Below are 15,171 nucleotides of genomic sequence, written 5' to 3'. Positions count from 1 at the left end.
CAGAGAGCAGAGAAACATCCACTATGACTACAGGCCAGCCCAGCGGGAGTCAGGAAGAGATTGGAGGAGGGGAGGGTTAAGGACTATTACTGGCCCAGGCTTTGAGCTCCCATGGTTTTGCTATGCCAGAGGATAGCATATAGAGAGGCTTCGGCCAACATCTGTGCTGGATGCCATGTTTCTGGGTTCTTGGCTGTTTCTGCATTTAACAATGCTACCTCACTGTTTGACAAGACAACAATTTCATTTGAGCAGAAACAGGCTGACTCATGTTATTTCCTTTGAGCATTCCAGTCTGTCCAACTCAGTTGGTAAGCTTGGTTTAGACTTCTGCATTCTTAAGGCAAGAAGTGTGTGTGAAAGTTGTGTGTGTTAATGCTGTGTGTCTCTCCTACAGGTCCACAGTAAGGATAGTAGTGTGTGTGTGTTAATGCTGTGTGTCTCTCCTACAGGTCCACAGTAAGGATAGTAGTGTGTGTGTTAATGCTGTGTGTCTCTCCTACAGGTCCACAGTAAGGATAGTAGTGTGTGTGTTAATGCTGTGTGTCTCTCCTACAGGTCCACAGTAAGGATAGTAGTGTGTGTGTTAATGCTGTGTGTCTCTCCTACAGCTCCACAGTAAGGATAGTAGTGTGTGTGTTAATGCTGTGTGTCTCTCCTACAGGTCCACAGTAAGGATAGAAGTGTGTGTGTTAATGCTGTGTCTCTCCTACAGGTCCACAGTAAGGATAGTAGTGTGTGTGTTAATGCTGTGTGTCTCTCCTACAGGTCCACAGTAAGGATAGTAGTGTGTGTGTTAATGCTGTGTGTCTCTCCTACAGGTCCACAGTAAGGATAGTAGTGTGTGTGTTAATGCTGTGTGTCTCTCCTACAGGTCCACAGTAAGGATAGTAGTGGTGTGTTAATGCTGTGTGTCTCTCCTACAGGTCCACAGTAAGGATAGTAGTGTGTGTGTTAATGCTGTGTGTCTCTCCTACAGGTCCACAGTAAGGATAGTAGTGTGTGTGTTAATGCTGTGTCTCTCCTACAGGTCCACAGTAAGGATAGTAGTGTATGTGTTAATGCTGTGTGTCTCTCCTACAGGTCCACAGTAAGGATAGTAGTGTGTGTGTGTGTTAATGCTGTGTGTCTCTCCTACAGGTCCACAGTAAGGATAAGAAGTATGTGTGTAAGATCTGCAGCCGGGTCTTCATGTCGGCAGCCAGTGTCGGAATCAAACACGGCTCCCGTCGCCATGGCGTCTGCGCTGACTGTTCCGGGCGGGGCATGGCCGCGTTATTGGACCACAACGGGGAAGTGGGCGGAGACCTCTCCCCAGAGGACGAGCTGTATCCCGGCGACCACCGTTTCCCTGATGACCAGACAGAGTGCGACGGTGACGGAGAGGAAGAGATGATGACGGAAGGGGATGGAGAGATAATAGGAGAGGTGGATGACAAGGGAAGGAAGTGGAAGGATGACTCAGGGATGATGACGGCGGGAGACGGGGCGATGGACAATGACAAGGAGGAGAGCAATGACTCTGTGCCAGAGCGAGTGCAGCACAACGGGAGCGAGAAGGATTTCGGTTGGATCTCTTAGGATCCCATGGGATCATTTAGGATCTATTGTGGATCTGTTGAAATGTCTCAGGCAGAGACAGCTCTCTTTACCCATGTTCATGGGCAGGCCTTCCTCTGAGTGGGGTATGCGGGCGATACATGACAATGATCTAAATTGACAGGTGCCACACACACAAGCTGAGCCCTGTGCTGATGATTGCCATGGAGAGCGATTGAGAGAAGAAAGAGAGTCCCTTTCTGCTCACCACCTTTCTTTCCTCTTTAGGTTTGTTTTTTTCTTGTTTCTGATGAGGACCAGACCAGAGTCTGTCCATTGGTTTAGTTGTTCACCTATGTCACACTGGGACCAATGAGGACTTATTAAACGGTCTTGGGTGATGTTGGACTGTGGCCATTTGTGGTCTCAGTCGCCATTGACATGACGGATTGTTAACGGTTTGGAAAAATGCCAAGGTGGTGTCTTGTTGCCATGCAGTCCTATTTGGGGACAGTCTATACATTTTTGGGACAATCTTTTATCTATTGCAAAGATGCACGCGTCGGTCATCGGTCGGCACATTGTCTCCTGCAGAGTGAAACTGCCACAGACTTGCACTTTAACGTCGAATAGAATCCTGTCAATGCCCACAACCCGTGGTTTACATTTTCAATCTGATTTGAACTACACAACTTGGTGACCGCACCTACCTTTAAGGATATATTGTATGTCCTCATGACTGTTATATATGGATATTAGTATGCTTGTGCTGTAGTTTGCTGATTATATAGCCTTTCAGTGGGTTCTTTCTCCTCCACTTAAGTTATCATGTGTTTTTGTTGAGCTGTGGTGAGAATTATGAAAGGTTGAGCAAATGTACATACAAACAAGCCACAGGAATTATAGTAGATTGAGGGAGAGTTGAAGATTGAGAGAGAGAGAGAAAGGGAGTGTTAGAGACGGGAGGAGAGAGTGAACACTATGCAGGAACATAACCGATCAATCCAGATGTAAGTGTTCTTAATTCTCTACTTTCAGAGAGAGGATATCAAATCAAGGTTTTTTGGTCGCATACACAGTTTGATAGATGTTATAGCGGTGCAGCGAAATGCTTATGTTACTAGCTCCTAACAATGCAGTATATAGATCTCTATTTCAGATATTTACTCCCAGAATGAGAGAGGTTGTCTTGTCTGAGCAAGGTGAAGAAATGCTTATTTGTGTACCATTTCCCTATACGACGATAGAGGGGTGAGAGAGACAGACTACATACACAATGATGACGGGTCAAAACTCATGCCAAAACAATCACACTGTAAAACTATTCTACATGGCTTACACTGTCTCTCTTTCTCCTTCTCACCCATTCTGTCCTTCCATCTCATGTTGTATCTCTGTGCAGACTCTTTAAAACCTTTGTTTAGTTATCATTTGTATATTTCACCATCAATACAGAATTTGCACACTTTTACATCATAGTGGACCTTAAATGATGGTTCATCTTTCTTTTTGGTGAGGACATTTATTTCAGTTTGTATTTGTAAAGAAAAGGTCAGGCTTCTGCTTGAGTCCATCCAGAGAGTGGCCTGTTCTGTTGAGTGCTTTTATGACGCTTTCTTTTGTTTGAAAAGGTTATTTATTAAAATACATGTTTTTGTAGTGGAATTATTATACTATAAAGGCATTCCCTCCACTCTGTCTAATGCCTTCTGTGGGCACGGTGTGTGGATGTGTGTGTGTGCACGCATGTGAGATGTGTATTGATTTTCTTCAGATTATTTCCTGTTATTTGACCATTTTGAGTCTTATTATGATGATCAGAAGTATGATTATTGTTGTTATGATTATTAAGTGCTGGATGCTAAGCTTTATTGTGCATTTCTTTTTGATATTTTATATCTTGTATAAGGAAAGCTTTTATATTTGGTCTTGTTGTGGACAGCAAGCCATAAGGCTTTTCTGATTAGTTATATCGTGCCAGTTCTCTGCTTTTCTGTTGTATTTGGTTTTTACAGAGAAAGACAAATTAGAGGAACTTGTTGTAAATTAGATATGGATCAGAACTTACTGTGTGTATGGTATGGCACATGCTTCTATATTACTAACATAAACTAATTCATTAACATTATACCAAAAACAATCTAATACATTGTATCAAGTGCTTTTGTTTCAACTGTGCGTGTGCAGGTGCAAATATTTTCAATTTATTGTGGTGTAATAATTTTGTTTGGATGTAGTTATTTAGTTTATTTGTTAATATTTTTCAGTTTGTATACATATGGTATATGAAGAGCCTTGTGACCTGCTGGACATTGCATCTATAACCCTTTTTCTTTATTGTCCTTGTTGCCCTGGTTTCCAAAGGTGTGTTCTACTGTATATCCTAAACATAAACCCAATTCCAAATCTATCCCTGGCCCCAAACCCTATATACTTTTTGTAGGTCTGAAATGATCGGACTGGTGTAAATATTCTATATTTCAACTTGGCCTATCAAAGGGCAAGGTCCTTCCAGACCTACAAGACATGTTTTGGAGTGCCTGGATGCTACAAGGGAAAAGAACAGAGTGAGCCACAATGTTGGCTCTGGGAATTGTAGTTGGTTTGCCGGAGGTGGTTGCAAACATATCATCTGCCACACTTCAATTTCCATCTGTCCCAATGCTAAACACTGTATCCAACGAACACCCCTCTGCTGTATGTTTGATTTCACTGATTGGAAATGCCTTCTCCATGTGTGGTGACTAGCTTTATTTAAGTTGCATTATTTTAATTTTACCCATCCATTACCAATCTCTAGTCTGTTGAAGTTTTCAGAAAGAAAACAAATGACGTTGGGTGGATATGTTCAATGTTAATGGTTGAATATAATGGGAAGAAGTGCAGTGTATTTGGAAGAAGTGCAGTGTATTTGGAAGAAGTGCAGTGTATTTGGAAGAAGTGCAGTATCTGTGATATTTCTCTGTCATCCACCCAGTGCTTTTCCAGTCCAGACTCCTGTGAACACAGATATTTTTTACCCGCTTTAGTTCTCTTCTCATCATCACCTGCCTGCCTGTGTCTTCTTCTTCCTTGTCTTGGGTTGTAATTCAGGAAATATTTGCCATCCAATCCCCTCAACAATGTGCCTCGATTTGTTTTACCGGTGTGTGCGTAGGTGTGCCTGCATGGGTGTGTGTGTTTCAAGAGAAACGGAAATCATATATTTTATCTCAATCACAGAGGTGCAAAAATGCAGCTATATGTTTCTGACTGTGTTTATTAATCCTTTGTGCCCTGGTTTTATGGTCTTAACTGCACGTCTTTGTTCATTTGTCATACCAAAGTCTCTAACATCCGCACGCACACAACTGGTTCATTTCACACCATGAACAACTGGAAGTGTTTGCTTTTCAGAAGATGAATATGGCAATTCCTTTCTTAGATGTGTACAAAATTGAAATCCTGATTTAGCCTGTATAGCTTGATTCATATGTGCAAATCACAAAGCCATAGACATGGTTATATGTAGAGTATACTATATTTCAAAATTCTTACTTTTTATTTTAGACTGTTCTTTACTAAGAGTGATGTGTTCATATATATATAAATTGATATTACCATTATATATTATTTATTTTCTCTCACGTTTCGCAAAGTGTCTTTCATTTGTAAAGTGAGATGCTTGAAACTTTACGGTTCTTTGTTGGGAATATTGTTCAATATGATACTGACTTTATATTGATTATCATAAACCTGTGTTTGTAACGAAGATGTGTTGAATAATCAAAACTTGGTTCTGTTTGGGAGGATTAAAGTGGGAAGATTTTCTGTATAGTACTGATCCCTTGAGCGTTTTTATAGCCAAACATGAACTTCCCTACCGTCCTGTTGTGAGGGCTAGCCTAAAGGGCTAACCCAGGCCTCTTTCTAACTTCATGTTTAGTGGAATTAGCTTGACTATTATTTGCAAAACAAATCAGTCTCAATAAATTTGGAAATTGCTGCTGAAAATAAGTTGTGTGTTGTACATTTTGTGTTCTTGTCAAACTCCACTGTATGATTTCTACCTCAGTGCTGTAATACACCCGTTCTTCACGAGGGAAAAGTAGGCTTTACAACAATGAAGGCTGATCTTGGGTTAGTTTCACATTTTCCCCACTGATGGCCAAGGTTAGAATTAGGGGAGGGAAGCTGATCCTAGATCTGTACCTAGCAGAAACGACACACACACCAAGGGGGAAATGTGGTGTAGATACTGGGGGGACGAACATTAGATGGGGGGTCCTCCCCCATTTTTTGTTGACATTTAAAAATGCATTTCCTGAAATTCTACACAGTTTGACATATTTGATGGGTATTTTGAGGGGTATATATGAAGGGATATTTTGAAAACACAGTACAAGTGGAAGGATAAATGGAGGATAAGTTATTACAAAAATTAGACAAAAGATGAAGACCGAGTTGTATTATAATGATGCACACATGCATATTTATTTATAGTTATTATAACGATGCACATTAATATTTACATGTAAAAAGTTCTTGCAATTCTACAGTTTGACATGACTTGATGGTATAAATCCCTATCATCAATGAAAGTATCTCAAGGCAAATATTAGGAAGACACAAAAGATGAAGACAGAGTACTATTATAATGATGCACATAGGATATTATCTACAAAGTTGATCACACATTGACTATCACGTTTTGTAGTTCCCATAGTATACAGGTGGAAGACATAAATATACCTTCTGAAATATGAGCTGAAATATACCTTCCAGTATATTTAGAGTCCTGATATGCAGTCTAACAAACAGCTGTCATTTAAGACAATAGTTAAAGGTGGCTTTTAGATATTTCACTTAATAGTAAATAAATATGGTCACTGGCACACCTAAAGGTTCAGTGTGGTCTGAGTTGAACAAGGACTGGCGATGGAACAGTTCTTGTGCTGATGTTGCTTCCAGAGGCAGTTTGGAACTCGGTAGTGAGTGTTACATCCGAGGACAGACGATTTTCAGCACTTGGCGGTCCCGTTCTGTGAGCTTGTGTGGCCGACAACTTCGCGGCTGAGCTGTTGTTTCGCCTAGACATAACCAAATCTACTAATTTGAAGTGGTGTCTACATAATTTATACAGTGTATGTACCTGTATTTGTAGCTGTCTAAGTATAGAGAAGACACTGTGAACTGTACATGCTTGGGAATTTGGTTCAGGGTGCTACAGTGCCATTAACAGCATCTGTACATTGTTAGCTAAAGGCTAAGTTAGTGTGGAACTGGAATGTCATGTGATATGTATAGGCCTTTTACTGTGATCCACCGATACCTGTATTCTAATTGGCTCCTGTATTAGAGCAAGAGCTTCTGGGTAGAAGATAATTCCGGGCTGCTATGATGTAGTGTCTGGGGGTGCCGCTATTCCCTCTCCCCTTAATATTTATTTTATATCCCCTTATGAATTACACAGAGTCTCATCATTAAAGTTTACAGTTTAATGCACATTGTGTCAGACCTACAACCCACAGCCTTACATTAGCTTAATGGTTACAGACATATTCAACGCTGTACCAATACGGACTCCCGTATTACCATTGACCAGGAAACAAATGTCATTTTAGAACTATACTTTAGTTGTTAGTGTTCACTAAGGCTGAAGCTGCAATGTGCTAATGCTACAAAGGTGTCTTTACTGGGAAATGAACCTGTGAATGAAATATTTCAGTTGATGACTGCATGGTCTGTTTGAGAACAGTGGGAGAACCTCTGTTAAACACTATTCCTCCTGGATTTCTCTGTGACCCCTCTATAATAGTACCTGTCCCTCTCTAAGTTTAGTCAGTGACCCCTTATTAAATAAGGGTCTCTCTCTTCCTGTACTTCTCTCTCTAGAGAGATGAATGTACTGACTATGACTGGTCCACCTAGCCATCTGGAGATTAATGTACTGACTATGACTGGTCCACCTAGCTATCTGGAGGTGAATTTACTGACTATGACTGGTCCACCTAGCTATCTGGAGATGAATGTACTGACTATGACTGGTCCACCTAGCTATCTGGAGATGAATGTAGTGACTATGACTGGTCCACCTAGCTGTCTGAAGATGAATGTACTGACTATGACTGGTCCACCTAGCTATCTGGAGGTGAATTTACTGACTATGACTGGTCCACCTAGCTATCTGGGGATGAATGTACTGACTATGACTGGTCTACCTAGCTATCTGGAGGTGAATTTACTGACTATGACTGGTCCACCTAGCTATCTGGAGATGAATGTCCTGACTATGAATGGTCCACCTACAGTAGCTATCTGGAGATGAATGTACTGACTATGACTGGTCCACCTAGCTATCTGGAGATGAAAGTACTGACAATGACAAATGTACTGACTATGACTGGTCCAGCCAGCTATCTGGAGATGAATGTACTGACTATGACTGGTCCACCTAGCTATCTGGAGATGAATGTACTGACTATGACTGGTCCACCTAGCTATCTGGAGGTGAATGTACTGACTATGACTGGGCCACCAAGCTATCTGGAGATGAATGTACTGACTATGACTGGTCCACCTAGCTATCTGGAGATGAATGTACTGACTATGACTGGTCCACCTAGCTATCTGGAGCTGAATGTACTGACTATGACTGGTCCACCTAGCTATCTGGAGATGAATGTACTGACTATGACTGGTCCACCTAGAGTAGCTATCTGGAGATGAATGTACTGACTATGACTGGTCCACCTAGCTATCTGGAGGTGAATTTACTGACTATGACTGGTCCACCTAGCTATCTGGAGATGAAAGTACTGACTAAGACAAATGTACTGACTATGACTGGTCCAGCCAGCTATCTGGAGATGAATGTACTGACTATGACTGGTACACCTAGCTATCTGGAGCTGAATGTACTGACTATGACTGGGCCACCAAGCTATCTGGAGATGAATGTACTGACTATGACTGGTCCACCTAGCTATCTGGAGATGAATGGACTGACTATGACGGTTATGGGGTATACCTAGCTATCTGGAGATGAATGTACTGACTATGACTGGTCCACCTAGCTATCTGGAGATGAATGGACTGACCATGACTGGTCCACCTAGCTATCTGGAGATGAATGGACTGACTATGACGGTGTGTTGTCCACCTAGCTATCTGAAGATTAATGTACTGACTATGACTGGTCCACCTAGCTATCTGGAGATGAATGTACTGACTATGGCTGGTCCACCTAGCTATCTGAAGATGAATGGACTGACTATGACTGTGATATGTGGTTGTCTCACCTAGCTATCTGAAGATGAATGTACTGACTATGACTGGTCCACCTAGTTATCTGGAGATGAATGTACTGACTATGACTGGTCCAACTAGCCATCTGGAGATGAAAGTACTGACTATGACTGGTCCACCTAGCTATCTGGAGATGAATGTACTGACTATGACTGGTCCACCTAGCTATCTGGAGATGAATGTACTGACTATGACTGGTCCACCTAGCTATCTGGAGATGAATGTACTGACTATGACTGGTCCAACTAGCTATCTGGAGATGAATGTACTGACTATGACTGGTCCACCTAGCTATCTGGAGGTGAATGTACTGACTATGACTGGTCCACCTAGCTATCTGGATATGAATGTACTGACTATGACTGGTCCACCTAGCTATCTGGAGGTGAATTTACTGACTATGACTGGTCCACCTAGCTATCTGGAGATGAATGTACTGACTATGACTGGTCCCCTTACAGTAGCTATCTGGAGATGAAGGTACTGACTATGACTGGTCCACCTAGCTATCTGGGGATGAATGTACTGACTATGACTGGTCTACCTAGCTATCTGAAGATGAATGTACTGACTATGACTGTGATATGTGGTTGTCTCACCTTGCTATCTGGAGATGAATGAACTGTCTATGACTGGTCCACCTAGCAATCTGGAGATGAATGTACTGACTATGACTGGTCCACCTAGCTATCTGGAGATGAATGTACTGACTATGACTGGTCCACCTAGCTATCTGGAGATGAATGTACTGACTATGACTGGTCCACCTAGCTATCTGGAGATGAATGTACTGACTATGACTGGTCCACCTGGCTATCTGGAGATGAATGTACTGACTATGACTGGTCTACCTAGCTATCTGGAGATGAATGTACTGACTATGACTGGTCCACCTGGCTATCTGGAGATGAATGTACTGACTATGACTGGTCCACCTAGCTATCTGGAGATGAATGTACTGGCTATGACTGGTCCACCTAGCTATCTGGAGATGAATGTCCTGACTATGACTGGTCCACCTACAGTAGCTATCTGGAGATGAATGTACTGACTATGACTGGTCCACCTAGCTATCTGGAGATGAAAGTACTGACTATGACAAATGTACTGACTATGACTGGTCCAGCCAGCTATCTGGAGATGAATGTACTGACTATGACTGGTCCACCTAGCTATCTGGAGATGAATGTACTGACTATGACTGGTCCACCTAGCTATCTGGAGGTGAATGTACTGACTATGACTGGGCCACCAAGCTATCTGGAGATGAATGTACTGACTATGACTGGTCCACCTAGCTATCTGGAGATGAATGTACTGACTATGACTGGTCCACCTAGCTATCTGGAGATGAATGTACTGACTATGACTGGTCCACCTAGAGTAGCTATCTGGAGATGAATGTACTGACTATGACTGGTCCACCTAGCTATCTGGAGGTGAATTTACTGACTATGACTGGTCCACCTAGCTATCTGGAGATGAAAGTACTGACTATGACAAATGTACTGACTATGACTGGTCCAGCCAGCTATCTGGAGATGAATGTACTGACTATGACTGGTCCACCTAGCTATCTGGAGATGAATGTACTGACTATGACTGGGCCACCAAGCTATCTGGAGATGAATGTACTGACTATGACTGGTCCACCTAGCTATCTGGAGATGAATGTACTGACTATGACTGGTATACCTAGCTATCTGGAGCTGAATGTACTGACTATGACTGGTCCACCTAGCTATCTGGAGATGAATGTACTGACTATGACTGGTCCACCTAGCTATCTGAAGATGAATGGACTGACTATGACGGTGATATGTGGTTGTCTCACCTAGCTATCTGAAGATTAATGTACTGACTATGACTGGTCCACCTAGCTATCTGGAGATGAATGTACTGACTATGGCTGGTCCACCTAGCTATCTGAAGATGAATGGACTGACTATGACTGTGATATGTGGTTGTCTCACCTAGCTATCTGAAGATGAATGTACTGACTATGACTGGTCCACCTAGTTATCTGGAGATGAATGTACTGACTATGACTGGTCCAACTAGCCATCTGGAGATGAAAGTACTGACTATGACTGGTCCACCTAGCTATCTGGATATGAATGCACTGACTATGACTGGTCCACCTAGCTATCTGGAGATGAATGTACTGACTATGACTGGTCCACCTAGCTATCTGGAGATGAATGTACTGACTATGACTGGTCCACCTAGCTATCTGGATATGAATGTACTGACAATGACTGGTCCACCTAGCTATCTGGAGGTGAATTTACTGACTATGACTGGTCCACCTAGCTATCTGGAGATGAATGTACTGACTATGACTGGTCCACCTACAGTAGCTATCTGGAGATGAAGGTACTGACTATGACTGGTCCACCTAGCTATCTGGGGGTGAATGTACTGACTATGACTGGTCTACCTAGCTATCTGGAGATGAAAGTACTGACTATGACTGTGATATGTGGGTCCAGCCAGCTATCTGGAGATGAATGTACTGACTATGACTGGTCCACCTAGCTATCTGGAGATGAATGTACTGACTATGACTGGTCCACCTAGCTATCTGGAGGTGAATGTACTGACTATGACTGGTCCACCTAGCTATCTGGAGATGAATGTACTGACTATGACTGGTCCACCTGGCTATCTGGAGATGAATGTACTGACTATGACTGGTCCACCTAGCTATCTGGAGATGAATGTACTGGCTATGACTGGTCCACCATAGCTATCTGGAGATGAATGTACTGACTATGACTGGTCCACCTAGCTATCTGGAGATGAATGTACTGACTATGACTGGTCCACCTAGCTATCTGAAGATGAAAGTATTGACTATGACAATGTGATATGTAGTTGTCTCAGCTAGCTATCTGGAGATGAATGTACTGGCTATGACTGGTCCACCTAGCTATCTGGAGATGAATGTACTGACTATGACTGGTACACCTAGCTATCTGGAGGTGAATGTACTGACTATGACTGGGCCACCAAGCTATCTGGAGATGAATGTACTGACTATGACTGGTCCACCTAGCTATCTGGAGATGAATGGACTGAGTATGACTGAAGGTGTCCACCTAGCTATCTGGAGATGAATGTACTGACTATGACTGGTCCACCTAGCTATCTGGAGATGAATGTACTGACGATGGCTGGTCCACCTAGCTATCTGAAGATGAATGGACTGACTATGACTGTGATATGTGGTTGTCTCACCTAGCTATCTGAAGATGAATGTACTGACTATGACTGGCCCACCTAGCTATCTGGAGGTGAATGTACTGACTATGACTGGTCCAACTAGCTATCTGGAGATGAATGTACTGACAATGACTGGTCCACCTAGCTATCTGGAGATGAATGCACTGACTATGACTGGTCCACCTAGCTATCTGGAGATGAATGTACTGACTATGACTGGTCCACCCATAGCTATCTGGAGATGGATGTACTGACTATGACTGGTCCACCTAGCTATCTGGAGATGAATGTACTGACTATGACTGGTCCACCTAGCTATCTGGAGGTGAAATTACTGACTATGACTGGCACAGCTATCGTGAATGTACTGACTATGACTGGTCCCTACAGAGCTATCTGGAGATGAAGGTACTGACTATGACTGGTCCACCTAGCTATCTGGGGATGAATGTACTGACTATGACTGGTCTACCTAGCTATCTGGAGGTGAATGTACTGACTATGACTGTGATAGGGCCACCAAGCTCTCTGGAGATGAATGAACTGTCTATGACTGGTCCACCTAGCTATCTGGAGATGAATGTACTGACTATGACTGGTCCACCTAGCTATCTGGAGATGAATGTACTGACTATGACTGGTCCAACTAGCTATCTGGAGATGAATGTACTGACTATGACTGGTCCACCTAGCTATCTGGAGATGAATGGAATGACTATGACTGGTCCACCTGGCTATCTGGAGATGAATGTACTGACTATGACTGGTCTACCTAGCTATCTGGAGATGAATGTACTGACTATGACTGGTCAACCTGGCTATCTGGAGATGAATGTACTGACTATGACTGGTCCACCTAGCTATCTGGAGATGAATGTACTGGCTATGACTGGTCCACCTAGCTATCTGGAGATGAATGTACGGACTATGACTGGTCCACCTAGCTATCTGGAGATGAATGTACTGACTATGACTGGTCCACCGAGCTATCTGAAGATGAATGGACTGACTATGACTGTGATATGTGGTTGTCTCACCTAGCTATCTGAAGATGAATGTATTGCCTATGACTGGCCCACCTAGCTATCTGGAGGTGAATGTACTGACTATGACTGGTCCACCTAGCTATCTGAAGATGAATGTACTGACTATGACTGGTCCACCTAGCTATCTGGAGATGAATGTACTGACTATGACTGGTCCACCTAGCTATCTGAAGATGAATGGACTGACTATGACTGTGATATGTGGTTGTCTCACCTAGCTATCTGAAGATGAATGTACTGACTATGACTGGTCCACCTAGTTATCTGGAGGTGAATGTACTGACTATGACTGGTCCACCTAGCTATCTGGAGATGAATGGACTGACCATGACTGGTCCAACTAGCTATCTGGAGATGAATGTACTGACTATGACTGGTCCACCTAGCAATCTGAAGATGAATGTACTGACTATGACGGTGAGTCCACCTAGCTATCTGGAGATGAATGTACTGACTATGACTGGTCCACCTAGCTATCTGGAGATGAATGTACTGACTATGACTGTGAAGGTCCACCTGGCTATCTGGAGATGAATGTACTGACTATGACTGGTCTACCTAGCTATCTGGAGATGAATGTACTGAATATGACTGGTCCACCTAGCTATCTGGAGATGAATGTACTGACTATGACTGGTCCACCTAGCTATCTGGAGATGAATGGACTGACTATGACTGTGATGGGTTGTCTAACCTAGCTATCTGAAGATGAATGTACTGACTATGACTGGTCCACCTAGCTATCTGGAGATGAATGTACTGACTATGACTGGTCCACCTAGCTATCTGGAGATGAATGTACTGACTATGACTGGTCCACCTAGCTATCTGGAGATGAATGTACTGACTATGACTGGTCCACCTAGCTATCTGAAGATGAATGGACTGACTATGACTGTGATATGTGGTTGTCTCACCTAGCTATCTGAAGATGAATGTACTGACTATGACTGGTCCACCTAGCTATCTGGAGATGAATGTACTGACTATGACTGGTCCACCTAGATATCTGGAGATGAAAGTACTGACTATGACTGGTCCACCTAGCTATCTGGAGATGAATGTACTGACTATGACTGGTCCACCTAGCTATCTGGAGATGAATGTACTGACTATGACTGGTCCACCTAGCTATCTGGAGATGAATGTACTGACTATGACTGGTCCACCTAGCTATCTGGAGGTGAATGTACTGACAATGACTGGTCCACCTAGCTATCTGGAGGTGAATGTACTGACTATGACTGGTCCACCTAGCTATCTGGAGATGAATGTACTGACTATGACTGGTCCACCTGTAGCTATCTGGAGATGGATGTACTGACTATGACTGGTCTACCTAGCTATCTGGAGGTGAATGTACTGACTATGACTGTGGTCCACCTAGCTATCTGGAGATGAAAGTACTGACTATGACAATGTACTGACTATGACTGGTCCAGCCAGCTATCTGGAGATGAATGTACTGACTATGACTGGTCCACCTAGCTATCTGGAGATGAATGTACTGACTATGACTGGTCCACCTAGCTATCTGGAGATGAATGTACTGACTATGACTGGTCCACCGAGCTATCTGGAGATGAATGTACTGACTATGATATGAGGTCCACCTAGCTATTTGGAGATGAATGTACTGGCTATGACTGGTCCACCACAGTAGCTATCTGGAGGTGAATGTACTGACTATGACTGGTCCACCTAGCTATCTGAAGGTGAATGTACTGACTATGACTGGTCCACCTAGCTATCTGGAGATGAAATACTGACTATGCTGACTGACTATGACTGGTCCACCTAGCTATCTGGAGATGAATGGACTGACTATGACTGGGGTCCACCTAGCTATCTGGAGATGAATGTACTGACTATGACTGGTCCACCTAGCTATCTGGAGGTGAATGTACTGACTATGACTGGGCCACCAAGCTATCTGGAGATGAATGGACTGACTATGACTGGTCCACCTAGCTATCTGGAGATGAATGGACTGACTATGACTGGTCCACCTGGCTATCTGGAGATGAATGTACTGACTATGACTGGTCTACCTAGCTATCTGGAGATGAATGTA

The 15,171-nt window shown here is 43.1% G+C and overlaps 1 protein-coding gene across 1 annotated transcript in view; it reads left to right on the top strand.

The window, feature by feature from the left end:
- zbtb46 (zinc finger and BTB domain containing 46) overlaps positions 1–5,535 on the top strand; it is a 130,533-nt gene extending 124,998 nt beyond the window's left edge. The window contains exon 6 of the mRNA XM_045714900.1: positions 1,141–5,535. Coding sequence (XP_045570856.1) covers positions 1,141–1,581 — 441 coding nt within the window. The 3' untranslated portion in view covers positions 1,582–5,535. The remainder of the gene's footprint in view (positions 1–1,140) is intronic.
- Positions 5,536–15,171: the final 9,636 nt, after the last annotated feature.

This window comes from Salmo salar, chromosome ssa03 (assembly GCF_905237065.1).
Source record: "Salmo salar chromosome ssa03, Ssal_v3.1, whole genome shotgun sequence".
Taxonomy (NCBI): Eukaryota; Metazoa; Chordata; class Actinopteri; order Salmoniformes; family Salmonidae; genus Salmo; species Salmo salar.
This window is presented reverse-complemented; position numbering and strand designations above follow the sequence as displayed.